Source organism: Conger conger, chromosome 4, assembly GCF_963514075.1.
Source record: "Conger conger chromosome 4, fConCon1.1, whole genome shotgun sequence".
NCBI classification, from domain to species: Eukaryota; Metazoa; Chordata; class Actinopteri; order Anguilliformes; family Congridae; genus Conger; species Conger conger.
Window position 1 is genome coordinate 66,216,169 of NC_083763.1, and position 20,306 is coordinate 66,236,474.

At 43.5% G+C, this 20,306-nt stretch overlaps 1 protein-coding gene across 1 annotated transcript in view; it reads left to right on the plus strand.

Annotated features, from left to right (window-relative positions):
- The window catches only part of LOC133126677 (MAM and LDL-receptor class A domain-containing protein 1-like), an 82,413-nt gene extending 66,599 nt beyond the window's left edge, over positions 1-15,814 (plus strand). Inside the window, exons 33-39 of the mRNA XM_061239016.1 lie at positions 4,833-4,958; positions 8,220-8,286; positions 11,387-11,478; positions 12,026-12,122; positions 12,410-12,479; positions 13,737-13,802; positions 14,621-15,814. Of these exons, the coding sequence (XP_061095000.1) occupies positions 4,833-4,958; positions 8,220-8,286; positions 11,387-11,478; positions 12,026-12,122; positions 12,410-12,479; positions 13,737-13,802; positions 14,621-14,716 (614 nt within the window). The 3' untranslated portion in view covers positions 14,717-15,814. The remainder of the gene's footprint in view (positions 1-4,832; positions 4,959-8,219; positions 8,287-11,386; positions 11,479-12,025; positions 12,123-12,409; positions 12,480-13,736; positions 13,803-14,620) is intronic.
- The last annotated feature ends 4,492 nt before the right edge of the window (positions 15,815-20,306 follow it).

Here is a 20,306-nt window from a genome sequence, read left to right on the forward strand (position 1 = left end):
AATGTCAAATAGAATGGAGTGGAACGTGCTCTGTATGGCCTGGTGTGCTGAAATGCTAAACGAGTGGATTTCAGCGCTCTTTGTGCTAGCTCAAAGCCAGTGCCTCCCACAACTGCAGGAGTGAAACTGTCCTCTGTGCACTGAAGAGAGGATAGTTTCTCTTCTAAACAGCCTTTGGAACTGGGGGAGGCACAAGTGTAAAATCAGTTGTGTCACATGCATCTTTGATTTAGCCGTGGGTTTTGCGGCAAGCTCCAAGTTGACTGTTGGAAGTAAATGAAGAAATCTTCATTGTTATGGCCCGAGAATTCTCTATTTTTTTGTTGGTGGAACATTTCAGTGGGATTTATTACGCCTACTAAACATACTGTCTTGCACGGCATGGGGGGTGGAATAGAGTGATGCTGTTTGAAGAACTAAAACATTTTCTTGACCAGCAAACCTCCCAGCTATGTCCTTAAGATGTGAGGTCACAATGCTAATGCTAATGTGGTTAAAAGCAGCAGGAGTTCTCAAACACTGAATTTGAAAAAAAAAAGCATTCCAAAAAACATACTCTTCAAAGTTTTAAACTGTGTTTCCTGGTGCAGCAATACTGACGCAATAAAGTGGAGTTAGGCAGTGGTAAAACATGTCCAACAGATATGCAGGAATGTGGGACCAAACACGTGTTTTGCCAATTAATATATTAATTAGTGAAGCACTGCATTTTGGAAGTAAATAGCTGGATGATTTTATAAAATACTCTTGTAAAGTCTTTGGGGTTGTTGTGAAAACCACCAGCTTGCCCTGTCTGTGTCTGTGTGAGGTATACCTCTGAGACATGTCCTGTATGTTTGTTGTCCATGAAGAACATCTTTCACAGAATATCTCGTACTGTGTTGCTCATGCTCACATATGACATTGTCATCCTGGGGGGCTGCTGTTCTATATACACTCAGTGAGCACTTTATTAGGTATTAGACCTATTTTCTAGACGTATTAAGTCTTCTTCTGCTGCTGTAGCCTATCCACTTATAGGTTGGAAGTGTTTTGTGTTCAGAGATACTCTTCTGCATATCACTGTTGTAATGCTTGGTTATTTGCCTTTGACCAGTCTGGCCCTCCTCTGACTTCTCTCATTAACAAGGTGTTTCTGCTCGCGGAAACATTGGAATGCCATCCTGTTTTTCACACCATGCTGAGTAAACTCTAGAGACTGTTGTGCATGAAATCACTGGAGATCTGCAGTTACTGAAATACTCAAACCAGCCCGTCTGGTACCAGCAATCATACCACAGTCAAAATCACTGAGATCACATTAATGTTTTCCCCATTTTGATGGTTGATGTGAACATTAACTGAAGCTCCTGATCCATATCTGCATGATGGTATGCTTTGCACTGCTGCCACATGATTGGATGATTAGATAACTGCATGAATAAATAGGTGTTCCTAATAAAGTGCTCAGTGAGTGTATAGGAGACTAATAAGGGAAGCTGGGATGGTGAGTTGCCATTATACCAGTGGAATAATATTGCACTGAAATTATGAACAAATTTATGGCAAAGTGGCATGGTAACAGCAATGAAAGAGGTCGTAGAGTATAACTAACCCTTTTCCCTTCCCCCCAGCCTAACCCCCCAACCCTTCCCTCCTGGACCTAGAGACTGCAAACATTAACATCTAACCCAATCCTCCCCAAGTCATTCCCCAAGTCATTCCACAACTTGCATAACATTCCCAGCACACATTTTTAATGACATAGTACAAGTTCAACTCCAGTTTAATGGCATAGATAAGTGTCAGTTTAATGTTAAACATGACAAAGTGGCCAACCGATTTGCGGTTTATATGCACTGTAATTGGCAAAAACGTATTCTTACTCAATTGGCGGTTTCGGAACACTGTAGTGAGTGTTATTTTTGAGTGCAGTGTTTTGCGAAATGATAAATCTGAAAAATGTCCCTGGCAAAAGGGCGTGCAGTGAATTTTTCACAGGGGAGGGTAGTCGCTAGTCTTCCTTGAAGGGCTTATTTTTATTATTCTGTGAATAAATTTGGTTTAGCTTTCCACGGCACGAGCCACCCTGTCCTCCTGCAAATGAGCCCCGTGCGAGACCCTGTGTTCCTGTATTAGCAACCTGCTGCATGCGTTATTCCTGCGATGGAATGTCTGTAGCGGCATCGTGACAGATGGTCAGAGGAGAGATGGGAAGGGTCCCTAGGCCTGCTGGAGGAATGGAGACGGAGACGGGCAGATGTTACGACGCTCTTTACGGGCTGGTATTTCCCTCTTTGTGATTCCATTGCAGAGGGGCAGGCATCATGGAATGACGCCTGTCCCTCTGGGAGAAGAGGCCAGTGCTGTTTGACACTAGGCCTGCGCTAATAATTCTTTACCGAATCAACATTTTGCCTGCAGAGCACAGAGTAAATTACAGCCACGTACACTATCTAAAGCCTTGGAACCAAAACCATCTCTCAGATATTGCCTGTGCTACAGCTTATTAAATTTAATGCATGGTTTAAAACAATCGCAGTGTGTTATGATAAATCATTTGGGTATTGTGAGAAAAACATTGTATTTTACTGTAGGCCTATGTCTTAATGTAGCCCTTAATCTTTTGAAATATTTGACAAAGCTATACCATATATTACAAGGTTGGTTAATGACAAAACTTTAATATTTGCTTGTGTGGCGATAATAAACTTTGTAAAGCGGTATTCTGGTGACTAAATGTATCTATGATCACCAGAAAGACATTTCATTATCTGGCTTTCCATGATGTAATTTTGTCTCTTGTTAGGATCATTTGTAGAAAGATACGGCATCCATGTGTTATCCTGCTTTATAGCACAGAGTACTTGGGCATAGAAGTGATAAAAGCAGGGAATTGTTCCGAGGCCGGGACATGGAAGTGGAGATTGACCGGCCCATTCTGGCCATGGTGCAGATAGATGCTGATGCCCATTTAAACAGCCTCTCTGAGCTGACATTCCAAAGAGAGGCCAGCGATCATTCAAGCAACGCGGGTACGCCAGCAGATTATCTCAGATGCCCCGTACCGCTTACCCAAGATGCATTTCTGTCAGTGGAGCTGCAAGGTTCTTCACCTCAGTCATGAATTCAGTGCTGGCAGACTTTTCATTCAAAATTGAAATCCAACAACTGATTAAGACAAATGAATCAGCATTAATGTTGGCAATCCGATTCTATAGACAGGTAGGCAGTCACAGCACAAGAGTAAAGAGTAAGTGAATATAAATTAAGCATAATTTACATTTTTCTGTTATGGAAGTCATGAACGACATTACAAAAATCTTTTGTAAGGGTTTTTATAGAGACTGGTTCCCCTGAGGCAGCAGAAACATGATTTAAATGATAAAAAAGAGCTGACCTTTCAACTACACTTCTACGGGACTGATTACAAAACTTTAGAAGCATGAACTTCACTTCAAAGCTATCTCTTGGTTGAAGATGTTTTGTGATCTAGAATTTGCCCATTCATCACTGATAACACCAGTTGTATTTGACTCATTATTATTTCACAACTTGTACTGTAATTAGAAAGCTTTTGAGAAATGGAACAAAAAGCATTCATGGGGTGCTTTTGTCTGTGGAACTTGTCTTTCAAGCTTCATCTTAGCCTTCACGCTCCGGAGTGTGCTCAATATGCAAGCTATACATGATTAATAATAACAATGACATCCAATCGTGTAGTCCCCTTCATCCAAGGACTATATCGCACTTAAAACAGGGGATATAATGCACATACTTAACCACTGAGGCAAATTCACAGCTGAGCTATGACAGCTATTATGCAGCAGAGATCCCGCTACAAGTCAGTCACGGTGATGAGGCACGGATTTGAGATGGCCAATTATAAAGCCAGATTACTGGAGCCAGGTCAGCCATTCGCCACGACTGCCCACCATGGCCTCCTTTATGGTCGCAGTTAAGACCTTGCCTTTGTCTGGGTGAATGGGGCTCCTGGACCGCGTGTCATTGTTCTAAAAGCATTCGAGGTCAGGGTTGTCTTGACTAGTCGAGCCGTTGACCTTCATGATAGAAAAGCGTTTTCATTTCCTCTTTTCCTCAGTTTCCCTCTTTATTGCTCATTGTTTCTGTCTCATTAATTCCTCTGTTTTAACTTCCTCTTTGTCTATTTTGCTGTGTATACAGATATTTGGTGAGCAGTTGCCAGCAATATCATGTTTTTTTGGTTTATGGGATTGTTTTGTATTCCAGATGATGAGAGGTTTTGTTCATACTGGTCTGGACCAAACTGATGTTTCTGACCATTTTCCTTCAATAGATCGACTACCCTGACATTGTGTTCTCGAGCAGTGTTGGCCATTGTGAAATATATTGTCAATTTCAACTTTTATGAAAATCATTACTTTGGCCAGTCCAGACATTATTGCTCCAATTTTGTGCCCGAACCCAAACCTTTACTCTTTAATTAATGCTCAATTGCATGTGCAATTTGTCATTTTCCACTGCATTGAACCTCCCGCACGACTTTTCTGTGCAGTATCTCTCTCCCTGGCTGTCACTCTGTCTTTAACTTACTCTCCCCCACTCTCTCTCCCTTCTTCTCCCACTCTTTCCCCCTCTCTCCCTCTCTCTCCCCCTCTCATCTCCCTTTCTCTCACCTCCCTCTCTCCCTTTCTCTCCCCCTCTTTCCCCTCTCATTCCTCTCTCTCTCCCTCTCTCCCCCTCTCTCTCTCTTGCTCTATCTCCATTGTTCTTCCTCTCCCTTCCTCTCTCTCCTCTCTCCCCCTCTCTCTGTGTGTCTCTTTCCCCCTCTCTGTCTGTGGGTGACCTGTCCTCTCTCTGCCCTGGTGCAGCTGTGCAGCAGTGTACTGACGGAGCTCTGATGTGTGAGGAGAGGTCCAGCTGTATCCCCCCTGAGCAGCGCTGTGACGGCTTCATCGACTGCTCCTCCTTCGCGCCCGACGAGTCCAGCTGCCACGGTGAGGCACGGTCCTCCTCCCCAACACGCCCTTCCCTAACACTTTCACCCAACACGCCCTCCCACTGCTTGGTCACCCAACACGCCCTTCCCCAACACTTTCACCCAACACGCCCTTCCACTGCTTGGTCACCCAACACGCCCTTCCCCAACACAGTCACCAACACGCCCTTCCCCAACACGGTCACCAACACGCCCTTCCCCAGCACGGTCACCCAACACACCCTTCCCCAACACAGTCACCCAACACACCCTTCCCCAACACGGTCACCCAACACACCCTTCCCCAACATGGTCACCCAACACGCCCTTCCCCATCATGGTCACCCAACACGCCCTTCCCCAACACGGTCACCCAACACACCCTTCCCCAACACGGTCACCCAACACGCCCTTCCACTGCACGGTCACCCAACACGGTCACCCAACACACCCTTCCACTGCACGGTCACCCAACACGCCCTTCCCCAACACGGTCACCCAACACATCCTTCCCCAGCATGGTCATTCTACACCTTAATTACACTTACATTACATTACAACAATGATGGCTAGTTCACAAGGTAAATATAGTCAGTAAAGTTATGGCATGTCATAAACTAGAAGCAAGGTATTATTACAAGAATTCACCCAATCAGAACAACTTTTTTTTTGTCATTCTTTATTTATTAATGTCATTTTTTCAATGGCTTTCCTACAGTTTACCCTCTGATTCAGAATGCCCATGTCTGTAGACTCACCTCATAAATGCAGGAGAGAGAGCATACTGTATGTGCCCCCTTACTCCATGAAGTGTATTCTGCCAGCTGTTACCTCTTCCACCAGCCAAGCTGCACAGTCATTGATTTGAACAACAACACTCCCTGAGCAATTTATTAGGAACACCTGTACACCTACTTATTCATGCGATTATCTTATCAGCTAATCGTGTGGCAGCAGTCCAATGCATACAATCATGCAGATACGGGTCAGCAGCTTCAGGTAATGTTCACATCAACCTAATGTTCACATTGAATTCTGGTCTTTGGGATGCCTTGAGTGTTTTAGATGGAAATGCAATACAGGAGACCATTTGCATCCATCTTTGATATTTTGCTCTGAGACATGTAGTTTGAGACAATGGTCATACTGTAGCTTCGCCGCAGATACTTTGCAGTCATTCCAGTCCATTTGCAGAATTTTATTTTGTTCTTTCCTCTCATTCTGAGAGCTCGCTCATGAAATAGTGTCTCGGATGGAGTTCACAGATGCCTGTTTTAGATCCACTCCCACACTCATTTATCGGACAAACTGTATCTGAGAGTCAGAGTCACTTCAGAGGTCACTCTGTTTAACCAGAACTGCACTTTAAAGTCACAATTCCTGTCTCATAGAGAGGAATTCAAACCTCCAACTGTTAGAATTTGAAACCTTCCGCATATAATACATAATGTATACTGTATATATAGGAACTGGAATATCACTGCAGCGTCATACACTAAGTGTGCCATTTATTAGGTAGACCTGTACACCAGCGTGTTAATGAAAATATTGAATCAGCCAATCATGTGGCAGCAACAAAGTTTATAAAAGCACCAGGATGTGGTCAAGAGGTTCAGCTATCAGAATGGGGAAGAAATGTGATCTAAGTGACTTTGACTGAGGAATGATTGCCAGACAGAGTGGTTTGAGTATCTCAGACACTGTGGATCTCCTGGGATTTTCGCACACAACAGTCTCTAGAGTTTGCAGAGAATGGTGCGAAAACAAAAAGCATCAAGTCAGCAGCAGTTCTGCCGGCAAATAACTATGCATTACAACAGTGGTATGTAGAAGAGCATCTCTGAACACACAACACATAAAACCTCTAAGTGGATAGGCTACAGCAGCTAAAAAAAGTCTATTAAATACCTAATAAAGTGCTCACTGAGTGTATATTCATGGTTCAAAAAGAGAAATATGGACTATAATTGTACTAAATAATACAAGTAAAAAACACGTGGCAGGCAATGATGGTTTTTTGTTAATGTCATCACCTCACAGGGTGAAGGAGGCAGCATTCATTAGCCTGTCAGATTAGATGAGAGGGGAAAAGGGTATCCCCTTGTTCCTGAAAGAGGCAGCATTCAGCAGGCAGCATTGGCAGTGCAAGCAAGGCACATTTCTTTCTCTCCCATCCCCGTCCCAAATGAGGGATTAAAAGGCAGTGTGTGTCATTGTGATTACTCCTTTAGAGTGGACAACCTGCCAGGGCAGGATAACTGCTTCTCTACACAGGGGGCTAGACTGCTCTTAAAATCCAATCATGCAGTGCACAGTTACTTCTCTTACAGTTACATGTTAAGAAGACAGCATTTCATTTGAAGGCTTTTTTTTGTTTGTTTGTTTCTTTAAGGATATAAAATACAGAAAAGATAATGTACACAGTTATCAGTTGTTCCCTGATTACTAGCAGCATTTAAATCCCAAACTAAAACATTTTATTTTGTCTGTATTTTCACCCAGAACATAAATAACCACTGTGGAGTCCATTGGGTCCAGCAGACTCGATTAAAATGCAATCAAGTAACTTCAATATTGGTAGCTCTGTGCCACTTCAATTCTTAATCCCTGTTCTAAAGCAGGAAAACAGGCACTCACTGAATGAAGTAATTAGCTCCAGAAGTTCTGCGCATAAAATATCACTCCCACACACAGACCAGAATCCAAAGTGAAAAGCACATTTTCAGCTGAATCTACCTTCCACATGTTGGCCATGACTGGATGCAGATATGTGCCTCAGAGCTGGAAGCTGAAATGATATTCACCATTGCGTTTCAGTTCTAAGCAGGTGGGGGCTAATCCATAGACCCTGAGGGCAGAGGACAGGAGCAGAGATACAACCCCCCCCCCACCCTCACGCTCCAGAGCCCAATTCCCAATTCCCCTGCTCACACTCCCTAGCCTTTCACTTCCAGGACGTCCCCCTGTCAGAGACTGCCTGAGCACTGCATGGGGATGACTGACTGAAAGATTTTATTTATTTTTCAGTTTTTACCTAATTACTTATCTCTCCCCCTCTCTTACACACATACACACACAGACACACGCACACACACACACAAACACACACGCGCGCGCACACACGCACACGCCCCAACATGCGGTATGAGTTCAGTGAAAGCCATTAAAGTAATTACTGCAGATGATAAAATGACCGCCTCCCTGTGTTAAGGCTTGACATTTACTTGTCAATTGTGAAATTGCTTGTCATTCTGAAATTACTTGTCTGCTTGCTTTTCAGAATGTCCTGAGGGATTCTGTATGAATGAAGGCGTGTGCCACGTTGAGGTGTGGGGCCCCTTCTGCCAGTGAGTAACTCTGTGTTCCCTTTCAGGAAAGATGGGTTCATTGTGAATTTAACTTGTCAGCCGTCAGCTATTGCATGTCCTCGTGAGGTTTGGGTTATATAATGTGACTGTTCAGCACATCATAAAGGAAAGAGAAACACAACTATCAGCCCAGTTTTAGTATGAGGAATTAACTGTGTAATAACATCGCCTTCAACCGCTGCTGCTGAAAATCATGCAACACAAGTCACATAAACATTTATGACGGCCCTCATGCTTTATTTGAGTACTACACCATACTGGACCAAAGCCAGGGAGCCAGCCTTACATCGTCATGGATGTGGATGCACACGCACATTCATTACACACATGACATTTCCTGGCAGAGCAATCCCAAAACCCTCAACACTGAAATATGGATGCTTTTCATCCCACAGTAAAGCACAGTCCGAGGGCCTGTGTGTGCAGATAAATGGGAAAGCCCTGTGGATAGCTCCACACCGCACTCTGCAGAGATAGCCGGCCCACTCTCCAGACCCCCCTCTGGGCCCACAGATGGCCTGTGGCCGTTTCATGTGCGGGGTCCAGCCCTCCGCCCACGCTGCTCCCGGAGAGAGTGGAACGTTCCTGATCCATGCCAAACCCAAAACACACATGTCAGCAAACACTCTAATGTCCACTAGCCCACAGGTCAGGGCCGGGCCAGCACCACGCAGGGAGAGGAGGAGGAGTGAGAGCAGGCCCAGAGCTCTCGTAGTTTCCACCAGAGATGTACAGCCCTTTTTCTCCCTGACTGACAGCTGCTGCACCTCGCCAAATCCAAATGCTGTGGAATAAATGTCACTGTTTATTATTTAAGCAAGGTCTGCCAAAGACAGGCCAATACCCTATCATCCACCTCCTCTCTCAATCCAGGATAAGTATTTAAATACGCTGATATGCTTTGAGCAGTTGGAAAGTCTGGTGCCTGGTGGATGTTCCCCTCAAATTGAGCTGTTTTTGTCTTGCCGGGTGCCGGAATTTTCCGCTGGGAAACCCGACCTACGAGCACTCGGAGACGGAGAGCAGTCGCGACCACACCAGGCCTCTCTGTCCACCTGAGAGTGCGGGTAGCGTGTGTCGGTACCTTAGGGCTATGGCTTCAGCCTCCGCGCCTGAACATGGAAATCACGCCGGCGTGCTGCTCTCTCTCCCTCCTGGGAAAAGTCACGCTCCGCGGACCGTGGGAGATTCCGAGCGCTGATCCCGCTCCACTCTCCGGCCCGTTCCCACGGGTGCTCGCGGCTGCCGCGGCTGCCCCCCAGGAGGGCGAAGGAGAAGACCGCACCGGGAACGCCAGACTGCGCTAATCCCCCAATTCCTGCTGGCTTATGTGACCCCGTGCGTGAGGAGTTGAGCGAGCTGTTTGCTCTGCCTCTCTCTTGGCTCACTGCTCCGGGCTGTAAGAGGAGCTGCTGCAAGAGGGACGGGTGATGGTTCTCAGACAAGTCGCTTCGTCTAGTCAACCGCTGCATAAGTATATTTCCTGTGACTGGGGGTGGAAATGTTACTTGCCTAAGACACTCTGGAGTCCCTGTTGATATGGGTGTTTTATGCAAATACACCTGCAGTACATGCATTATTGATGCTGCTGACATTTATGGATGCCAGTGACTGTTACCTAACATAGTGGCTGCTTGGATTACGGGGAAACCATTTTTCAGGGTTTGCAGATAACGCGCCTCTCAGATTTAGCGGCTGTTTGTCTGAGCATCGCGAGCGAACGTTGTCAGGAACAGGGCCGCTAGACTTGTGGCAGTTGTAAAAGAAGGCCGGATGAGTTTTACGCTCGCCCGGCCTGAGAGTGCGGCAAAGCAATCGTCCTGTCCTCCCAGGCGGCGAGATTGATGCAGAGCTGCCTCGCCTAGACTACCCATTCCTGCAATGCCATTTGAATGTCACGTCGAAATGCAAAGCGTATCCCTCAAGGCCAGTGTGGGGAGATTTTTAAAAATGTGCATTTTAACAGTGGGTAGAACACTTGGGTGGTGATATTTCTCTGCTGCTGGCAGAGGAGATGCTTCTGGTAGCCCTGGTGTCCCCTGGAGACTTATGTAACTGGCAACTGTCAATGGAAACTCTATGTGGAGGTCCCAGCTTCAGCCTTGTGCTTCTCTGCCTGTCTCTCAGCAGACTGTCCAGGACAGATTCAACCGATACCTGCCTTGAGCTTTTTCAACAAAGTTTTTTAAAGGAAACAAACTATCATGCCTCCATTTTGGAGACACTTGCAATTCAGTTGTAGATTTGTTGCTGGTGTGAGTACAGATGTTGTTTGAGTCCAGGCCCGTTGGCTCAGATATCCGCTGAACACGAGCGTCATGTTTTGCATTAGAGCTTGTGCGGTTTGGCCCTGGCTTTCCCCTTCACCCTGCGGAAGGCAAACAGAGAATACCCACTTTAATTATCTCCGCTGTCTTGCGGTTCCATGTTGTTTGATGCTTGCAGACATAATGGCGCAGGGACCCAGCGCTAGTCGCATCTTTAATTAACTGCTGCCTGACAAAGGCAGAGTCCTATCTGACAGCGATGTGGCACGTTGATATGCGGTGTCTGCATGGACCCTGTACATCATCTCCAAGTATGGAATGCAGTGATGCATTCTGTGCTGCTGGCTGACACACTGGCTGATACGCTATCTCTATCTCCCTCTCTTCCTCTGTTCTCCATTGTTCTTTTTCATCCCGATCAGCCTGTCAGTCAATCTCGATGCGCCTATGGCACATTTATTTTCTTGTTACGAATCCCCGTTTATCTGGTCGAAATTGATGCTTAAAAGTGTGTCAGCTTGTTTCTGTGATAGCAGGATGAGGCCTGTACATTACAAAGTGCTTGTATATTGTCTGTGTTCTGCTGTATTCAGTATTGACCACATTGTTAATAGTGCCTATAGAATCTTTGCTATACACAAGAATGTTGGCATAGTTGGAATGACTGCTTGCCTGTTTACCTTTATGATTACCATAACCTGGAGAGGATATGTCCGTCCTGGTGTGACAGTGCAGAAAACATGCCAAAGCAGTATGTTTTTGCGTCTCAGGGGATAACAGTCGTCTCTAAACCTTGTCGTTTCTCGTCCCAGCTGTGTTCCGGGCTGGAGAGGCAATCGGTGTCATTTGAGAGAGAAGCCATCGCCCCCTGTCCCTTCCCCAGGACCTGCAGACCCAGGACAGGGTAAGAGACCAGGTCAACCTGCCGTCTATCCCCTCTTTCTGCCTATGGGCTGAGGAGCAGCACACTAACAGCCCCACAGATGGCTGCAGCAAAGCACAGTCCCATTAGTTCAGTTCAGTTACAGTTAACTGAAATTAAATTAATGATCCTCTCTTCAATAAAAAACAAACAAAGAGCATAAAACTTGGGGACCAGTTTCACGGAAACAGATTAAGCTTAGTCCTGGACTAAAATGAGTTTTGTATGGACAATCTCCATTAAATACTGAATTTATTCTGGGACTAGGTATAATCTGTGTCTGTGAACCCCCATGAGGTATTCACAGTCTGATAGATCTTAATTTGTGTAGTGCACTTGCTGATGTGACCACAGTTACCCTTTGGCTGCTTTTTCAGGATTGTGAGTGGTGTCATATCAGCCCCATGCGTGTGACCCGGTGTGCGTGTGTGCTGAACTGTGCATCGTCCGACGCGCTGAGTTACAGCATGTTCAAGGCTGCGTGCTGCGTGCTGCAGGGTGCAGTAATGTGTGTGTTTGACCCTATCAGAGTCCCTGTACACTGGTCTTGGAGCGGGGCTAGTGCTCCTGTTCCTGACCATCGCCGTTGCTGCCTTCGCTCTGTTCAGAAGAAAAGGCTCTTCCTTGTAAGTTGATGAATGTAGGGATGATGATAGTGGCGGGGATGGGTGTGATTATATACGTAGCTCTAATAATAATTTTGATCATTAGATTATTATTTTTAGCAATTGCCCATAGATTTACAGTAAACGGGCACAAATAATGGTTATCATTAGAATGCCATAACATGCTAATGGTTGTCATTTAGCATACCATAATATGCTAATGGCTGTCGTTTAGAATGTGATAACGCGCTAACAGTTGCTGTTTGGAAAGCCGTAACGTGCCTGTGCTTGTTTTCTGGGTTGTGCAGGACGTCTAAGGAAATGGACTGTGCGGTGATGGATAATCCAGTGTTTGACCTCCTCGACTGGAGAGCGGGGGCAAGTGTTCTCTTTCCCCTGCTTTGGGGGTTTAACGGTGCATGACATTTCCTGCTGAAAACACTGCCGTCTGTTCCCCATCTGTAACACGATCACAGTCCCGTGTGTTGGGAGTCACTGATTTCAGTGGCATGAGAGTGAAGTGGATATAGATAAAAGGCTGTATCACAACATGGCTGTGCCTACGGCTTTACAGTCCTCTGCATAGCGTTGCACCATCTCCCGAGAAGTGTTGCAATTACAGTTATCTGACAAAGGAGGCCACGGGACTAATCTTAACTAGCGGAGTGCTTAAATTCAATTGCCGTTCACGTTCAGAGACTCCTTCTCATTTCGCGTTCCTGTTTCCTCTACTCCTTATAAGGATGTAAACATGTAGTGCTAGGTTAGCATTTTTGGGCTTTCAGAGAAATCCATTGAATAATCTGATAAACATAGTCTGTGAAGGGGGATTGGGGCGGGTGGTGGGGAGGGGGGGGTGTGGTGACAGATTTATACAGAATTATAAGCGAGAAGATAGAATGACTGCCATTTCAAGGATGATGTAACAGATGCATTCTGGTTGGGGAACGGGGCCTATATTGGGCAGTAATAATGAGGGTGACAGGGAGCTGGGGCTGTCGCGTTGCCTGTGGGAGTTACTGACCTTCGCGAGGCGAGTGTGTTCATGTGATACGTGGGCTGGAGGTGGAAGAATTTAATGCGTGAGACATTTGTCTGACACGTGTGTGGATTCCGACCCAGGTTTCCCAGTGGAAATGTTTGTCACTCTCTGACAGCAGAATGAATATCCTCTGCTTTCGTCGAGATGCACAGTCAAAGATGGTGCCTGAGATGAGTTAAAGATGATTACGTCACCACTTCCTGTTCGGCTGGGTACATGCACACATGAGTGCACTTGGATTATCCAGTCATAACCAGCAAAACCAAAAAGAGAATTCAATGAATGAAAGGCTCTTTAGTTCTGCCTGCAAAGCATTAGGCCAATTTTTAAATTCACTCAGGACAAAGGGAATTATAGGGTATAAGAGCATAAACATCCCATCCTCACAGAAGGCAATTTTAAATGTTGCATTAGTAATGTCTCCTAATCATGGTAATTGACTTGAGAGTCCAGTGCCTTCAACTATGTTCTCTGGGACAAAAGCATAATCATTCTGCTTTGCATAATGAGATCACACTGCATGCGAAGCTCATGTAGCAGGAGTCTCTTCGGTGAGTCCAGGACCAACCGTGTTTTCCCTTCTCTTGGCTCAGTTCCCTTCCATTGAAAAGATGCCTGGGGCTTCCATCAGTGTGTTCCCCTGGAGGACGGAGACAGAGGTAGGGATCATGCTAATGGGGATTCTGCTGTGGGGTAGGACGTATGTTGCCTTGGGCTGAATATTCAGTTGGCGACAGATACTATTCTGTTTATGTGAAAGTACTACTCATGTTGCTTCTGATATATTGATGCTCATTGCATGTATCAAGCAGCCCTATATCTTCCCTGGTTTCCCTTGTCATGGATATATTACATTCACTAGCCATGGCAGGAGTCATCATAGTAGATGTATACTTTGACTTCCATCAGAACAATGTTATGCTTTCATTAAAAAAATTCATCAACTGGCCTAAGATCTCTTATTCTAATGAACTTTGGGTCGCTACAAATTGCCTTGATGATTAGCAAGTTTTTTATCACACAAACAGCCGAATCCAGCAAAAAAAGATAAAATTGAAACTGCAATGACATTGACATGAAAAGATAATAGAAAGAATGGAAAACAAATGAGAGGCTGCCATGTATTCAGACCAAGCCACCCATTCACATGCACTGTCAGCAGGAACTAATCCTCATTTAATAGCTCTATTCATTTTTGTCTAATCACTCAAACTGTATACAAAAAAAAAACGAACACTTGTGATGATTATTTCTGGTGATTAAATTGCCCTTTACAAAGTGTCAATTGTGATAACAGGTAATACGTGTGCTCCAGCCCTGCTGTGTCATTCTCACCCCAGCTGCCCAGCTCTCTTGTGTCACTCAATGCTATGTGAACACACGGTGAGCAGAGTTTGACGAGGCAGGTCAGACTCCCTTTGGAGATGTCTGCGGGTCGTCATGGAGCTTTCTGTGCTTTGTGTGTGTTCCGCTTCAGGGCCTGGACATGACGAACTCAAAGCTGTCCTTCAGCAACCCGCTGTACCAGTCCCCCACCGGAGAAGGGCCGGACTCCAGGAGCTCTGTAGCTTAGCCACCTGGAAGCCTTGAAATGTCTGACATTAAAACCACAAGACAAATAAATGTTTGTCTTTTTGTAATCAAATAAAATCACTTTATTTTGCATCGCGCTTTTTACAGAGAACTGACACAAGAATGGTTTATCGAGAGCAGAAGGAAAATTGGGCAGTAATTAGGCCTAAACCCAGAAAAAGCAAGCAAGTGAGATAATGGCTCCCCAGTGGGGAGAAACACACTCAAAAATGCATTCTTCAAAGCATGACTGCAATGTAACTGTAATACAAAATGCTAATGCTAACCAGTGTAATTTTGTCAAACGACTTGGAAAATTACTTTCCAAGTCATACTAAGGGAAAAGTGGGGACCCTTCTAGCAAATTATCAGTTTGTGCTAGGCTCATAAAGACTGCAAAATCATGCAGCTCAGTAATAGGCAATGGAAATCTGCGCTCTGCCCACTTTATTAAATTATATGATACTGTGGGAAATATGTGAGAACACATTTAAGAATCTATATTTTATTGGGTTTTAAATATTACTTGCAAATGAGAGTTTTACAGTGGCATTTTCTTTTTCCACAAAGCCACTTTTCTGCACATATGCTACACATTACTGAACTACTAAAACTGAGAAACGCGCTCAAATCTTCCGGAAAATGTGTGATCACAAACAGCCAGAAGTAGTTTTGGCCTCAGTTTAACATCAGCAGTCTTCCTGAAATGACTTGCTTCCATTGCCGTTCAGTCAGAAAGAGTCCATGCAAAGACTATCATGCAAAATAACAATGAGGATCTAATTATGGCCAACAGTGGATGTTATTAAATATATTGTAATGCCACATCTTTCTGCCAAAGTGGCTGTTCTACTTCTGCCACATCCTGTATGTGTTATTGTTTATATTACATTATTATTCATGGTCTGTTGGCCTTTGCTTCACATGGTTCTTATTCAAATTCACTGGGGCAAAAGCATATCTATTATTCATGTACTTTAAAGAAGTTAAAACCAAGGAACACGTGCAGTGAATAAGGTGTGTATGTTTTCTGAATCACTCATACTAGTTTAAATGGGTAATCGTTCAATATTCTGTTGTAAAGCAGCTCTACTCTATTGGGAGCAGTGTGAAATTAGTTTTTAGATTTAGTTTAGTATGAAAACATTTCATTGCCGTCAAGTTTTGTTGTATTTCTCATGTACCAGAGCTAAATAAAGGGCATATTTCAGTTTCCAGTACTTTGGTTAATAAGTGTTCATGTTAATATAAGGTAACGTTTTATCATATGAAACATTTCCCCCACTTCCAGTATGGCTTGTTTTTTTGTGTTAGGCGAAATGGAATAGAAAAGTGTGAATACTACAGATTGTCTTCGTAAGGTGGTGTCCAGAAACCAGCGACTAAAATCCCAAATGCCAAAGCCATGGTGCCATTGCTGGATGCATCCTTCTCTGGCAGAGATGCCAGGTTGCTCTCCATCTCTCCTCTTCATAAACTATCAGAATGAAGCGTGTGCTCAGGAATGACAGGGCAGCTCCTGAACGTCTGCCAGCAGGAGATGCGTATCTATAAGAGCCGGATAAATCACTCTTTAAAGCCGGCCAATATACAGCACATTCATTCTGTTATTCAGGGATGAGTCGCAGGAGAAACCAATATGGTTTATCGGTGGACATATTATTTATTCACCTTATTTGTTGTGTTTTTGCACATCAGGCATTAACGCTGTTTGTGTAAGGGTCCCAGTCAACTGAAATATAAAAATAAAAAAAATCTTTTGATGCTCTGTAGATCTTAGGGCATGACAGACACCATTATTTGAAGATTCCCTTTTTTTGTTTCTTCTTTATTCTATTTCTTTTCTTGACACAATGCTGGTTATTACTGCATCACTTACAGCACTGGCTGAACGATGACAAAAACTGCTGTTTTTTCATAGAGGCAGAGCAGTCAATACATGTGCAATCTTGTCAACTCAAGTTTCTGACATTTCTAAGACCCAAGGAGCCTTTGTCACAGTATGCATGCGATACATATGTGGGACGAACATTTGATTTAAACATACCAGTTGCTTTTACTGAATTCATTTTCTCATATAAAATGCTTCTGCATATCAAAGAGGCAAGCCAATATGGGATTAGGCATATAGTTTCAGTGAATCTCTTGTGAATGTAGTAACTTTGATGCAGTGTCTACTCGTCGTCTTGTGCCAGATCTCATTCATTGTTCACACTGATCAGGACAAAAGGAAGATGGTTTATTGTGCAGAGCTTTCCAGGGCATATTGCAGCTTGCCCACTTCTGTTTGCAGTACCATGAGTACAGGCTGCCCATCTTTCCTTCTCGTATAACCAGACTCCCGATCTCAAATTCTGTTCCTTCTCTATTCAGAGGATGCCAGGTACATTTTTTCACGTTTCCCTTTTCTCCTGCTCCCCTCAAAGAACAGCATGTCTTTCATATTCTCTACATCTCAAAATACAACTGGCAAAATGACTCAATTTGATAAACTTAGGTAATCATAGATACTGTGTATCAACCTTTTCTAAAACAAATGTTAAACTGCAATGAGATACTTATGCTGCACATTTATCATTTTTTGTAGTATATAAAACAAAAATTAACTAAATTATTTTTTTAATTTTGAATAAAATATTTTTTTATTAATTAGAAAATGGTTTTAATAGCCTGAATGTGTTCCTGTGGTTGCCATCTTGAGCATGGCCATCCACACATTTCTTGTTAGTTCCTGGGTGAATCCCTGCAATGCCGCTGCTCTGAGGGCGTGCACCAGGTTGTGGCGGTGTCTGCCCTGACTGTCTCCTCCAGATACACAGGCAGCGGGTCCCGAATGGCGGTACGTCAGCGGTGAGCCCGAAAAGCTGCAGTTCAGCACTCTCCCTCTAACTGCTGTTCTGCCTTTTTGGGCCTTTTTTTGTTCAGAACGGACAAGCGATATTTCAGCCGTAACAAAACAACAAACAGCCAAACGGCCTCTCTCCCATTTCCCCCTGGCCTAGTCATCGTTCCCCCGCTTTTCACGTGACGCTCAGCTGAGAGAGAAAATGTGCAGCCATCACTTTTTTCTGTTTTTTACTTTACTCCTTTCTCTGCTTCTCTTTTTTTTGTCTCCAAAGCCTGCCGTGGAACCTCTGGAAACCTCGTCATTCACAGCACTGAAAGAGAAAGTGCCATTAACTGCTGAAGCCAGGCCAGCTCAGAATGGCAGCACAAAGCCATTGTTCAAAGAATAAAAAGCTATTCAGCCTTTTCATTATAAGTTTTATATATATATATATATATATATATATATATATATATAGGATAAACATATTTTGAATGCCTTTAAAGGATACGCATACACTCAGTGAGCACTTTATTAGGTATATATTGAACATATTTTTTAGACTTATTGGTCTTCTGCTGCTATAGCCTATCCACTTGTGTGTTCAGAGATGCTCATCTGCATTTGCGTTACTGTCACCTTTCTCTCTGCTTTGACCAGTCTGGCCCTTCTCCACTGACCTCTCTCATTAACAAGGCATTTCTGAACTGCTGCTCACTGGATGTTTTTCACACCATTCTCTGCAAACTCTAGAGACTGTTGTACATGAAAATCCAAAGAGATCAACAGGTTCTCAGATCTTCAAACCACCCTGCCTGGCACCAACAAACAGTCAAAGTCACTTTAATCAGATTTCTTCTCCATTCGGACACTTGGTCTGAAAAACAGCTGAACCTCTTGACCATGTCTGCATGCTATTATGCATTTAGTGGCTGCCACATGATTGGCTGATTAAATATATGCATTAACAAACTGGTGTACAGGTCTACCTAATAAAGTGCTCAGTGAGTGTATATAAGTACTTTAAAGTAGGTAAAGTAGATTAAGTTTGGTCTTAGTCAAGGATCTCCATATAAAATGTAATTATAGGACTGGAATTAATCTGTGTCTGTGAAACAAAAAATACCCTCTTTTGTCTCAGCATTATGGAACATTATGCTCTGTTTTGATAATCCATTTTAAAGCCTGTTAATGGATTTTTCTCTTTAAAAAATCTTTTTAAAGTTTGAGCTTGATCTTGTTCTGAAGCCGCTGAAGAAAAATATACATAACTGCGTGAATCCGTTCATTCTCAAGCTTAACACCCCTCTTCCATGTTAATATGAGCCACTATTTTTCTTATTACTTCTGTGGAAATAAGAGGATGTTTTCCTAGCCATAAAGATATGCACAAAAAATATTATACTATTACATTTTAAATGGGTCCATTAAGGATCAATTTTGCATCCATACTGTTTGAGTCCAGTGGTCATGTACTATTATTATTAGAGTAAAATGTACTCTATTAGTACTAAATTAACACTGAATATTTTATTGTTCATTGAGACCCAACCTGTACTGACTCCTTGTCAACATCATATTTGCTGCAAAAGCAAACTGTGTATTGTTGTCACTCTCTGTCTGGACCAATCATAGGGTTCCCTTGCATTCAAACAGCCAGATGCTCCCAGTGGTAAACCAGCTCAATCTGGGGTGTGAATCTTGCCTGTCATCCTCGATAGCTGCTGGAGGCTATCTGGTCCCGACGCTCAAATGATGCAGTTTGTTAGAGAGGTCATGCCCCGTGTATTACAAGTTGAGGAGCCAAGCACAGTCATGTCAACTGTGCCATTTTGTGCATTACATAGACTTAGATCAAACAGCTGGGGATGATATCAGCTTTTTAAAATCTATTTCATTTTAAATTGTGTTCTGTAATACACTGGGAATATTTTTTGAGCTGGCTTTTTAATTGTGTGACACAATGCAGCTGCTTGTTACAGAAAGTTCAATTCCTTGCATATTACTGAGGGACCGTGGACAGGCTGGAACCACTGTCTCTGTGTGCAATGGTTCCCATATGTGTGCATGTGATTATGAGTCATTTAAGACCCGTCGCAGATCAGGAGGCTGATACATCCTGACTTCATAAAGCCAAGAAGTATTCTGCCCATCCACCCCTGTTTGTTGCCCTGAGGGAGCAGTTTTTATCATTTATTTCGATTTGTTTGTTTGTTGTCTTTCCACAATGAACTCAAGAACACATTTAATTGAGTTCCTTAACTGCAATCACTTAATTAAAACCACACTTTTTTTTTCTTTTCTGGGTGACATACAGTTTTTTAGTTCCTTTATCATTTAGTTCTCGTTTAATCTGGCTTCAAGTGGTATCTGTACTTATTTCACTATTGAAGGCATGCTTCACTGATGAGATTCAGTTTCCAGAATTCAGAAAATCATCTATTGTATGCAAATTAATATGTTTTTGTAAAAAATGTTCCTTAATCTATTTTAAATCCCTGTCTGAAATGTCCATCCTATTACTAGAGCGGTCTTTTCTGTTAATTGACAATCATACATGATAGCACGCACCTCAAACACGCAACATCCGCTGACCGTTACACAAGTCCACTCTGAAATCTTTGCAATTCTGAATCAATGCCTCCCTTTCTTTTGTAATAAGCTGTTTCTCAACTTCTTATGATGATATTGCCTGTGTCCGTATTTGACCTAAGCTACAGGATGAGTCAGTGCAATGCACATGAATGCGCTAGTCAGATATGTT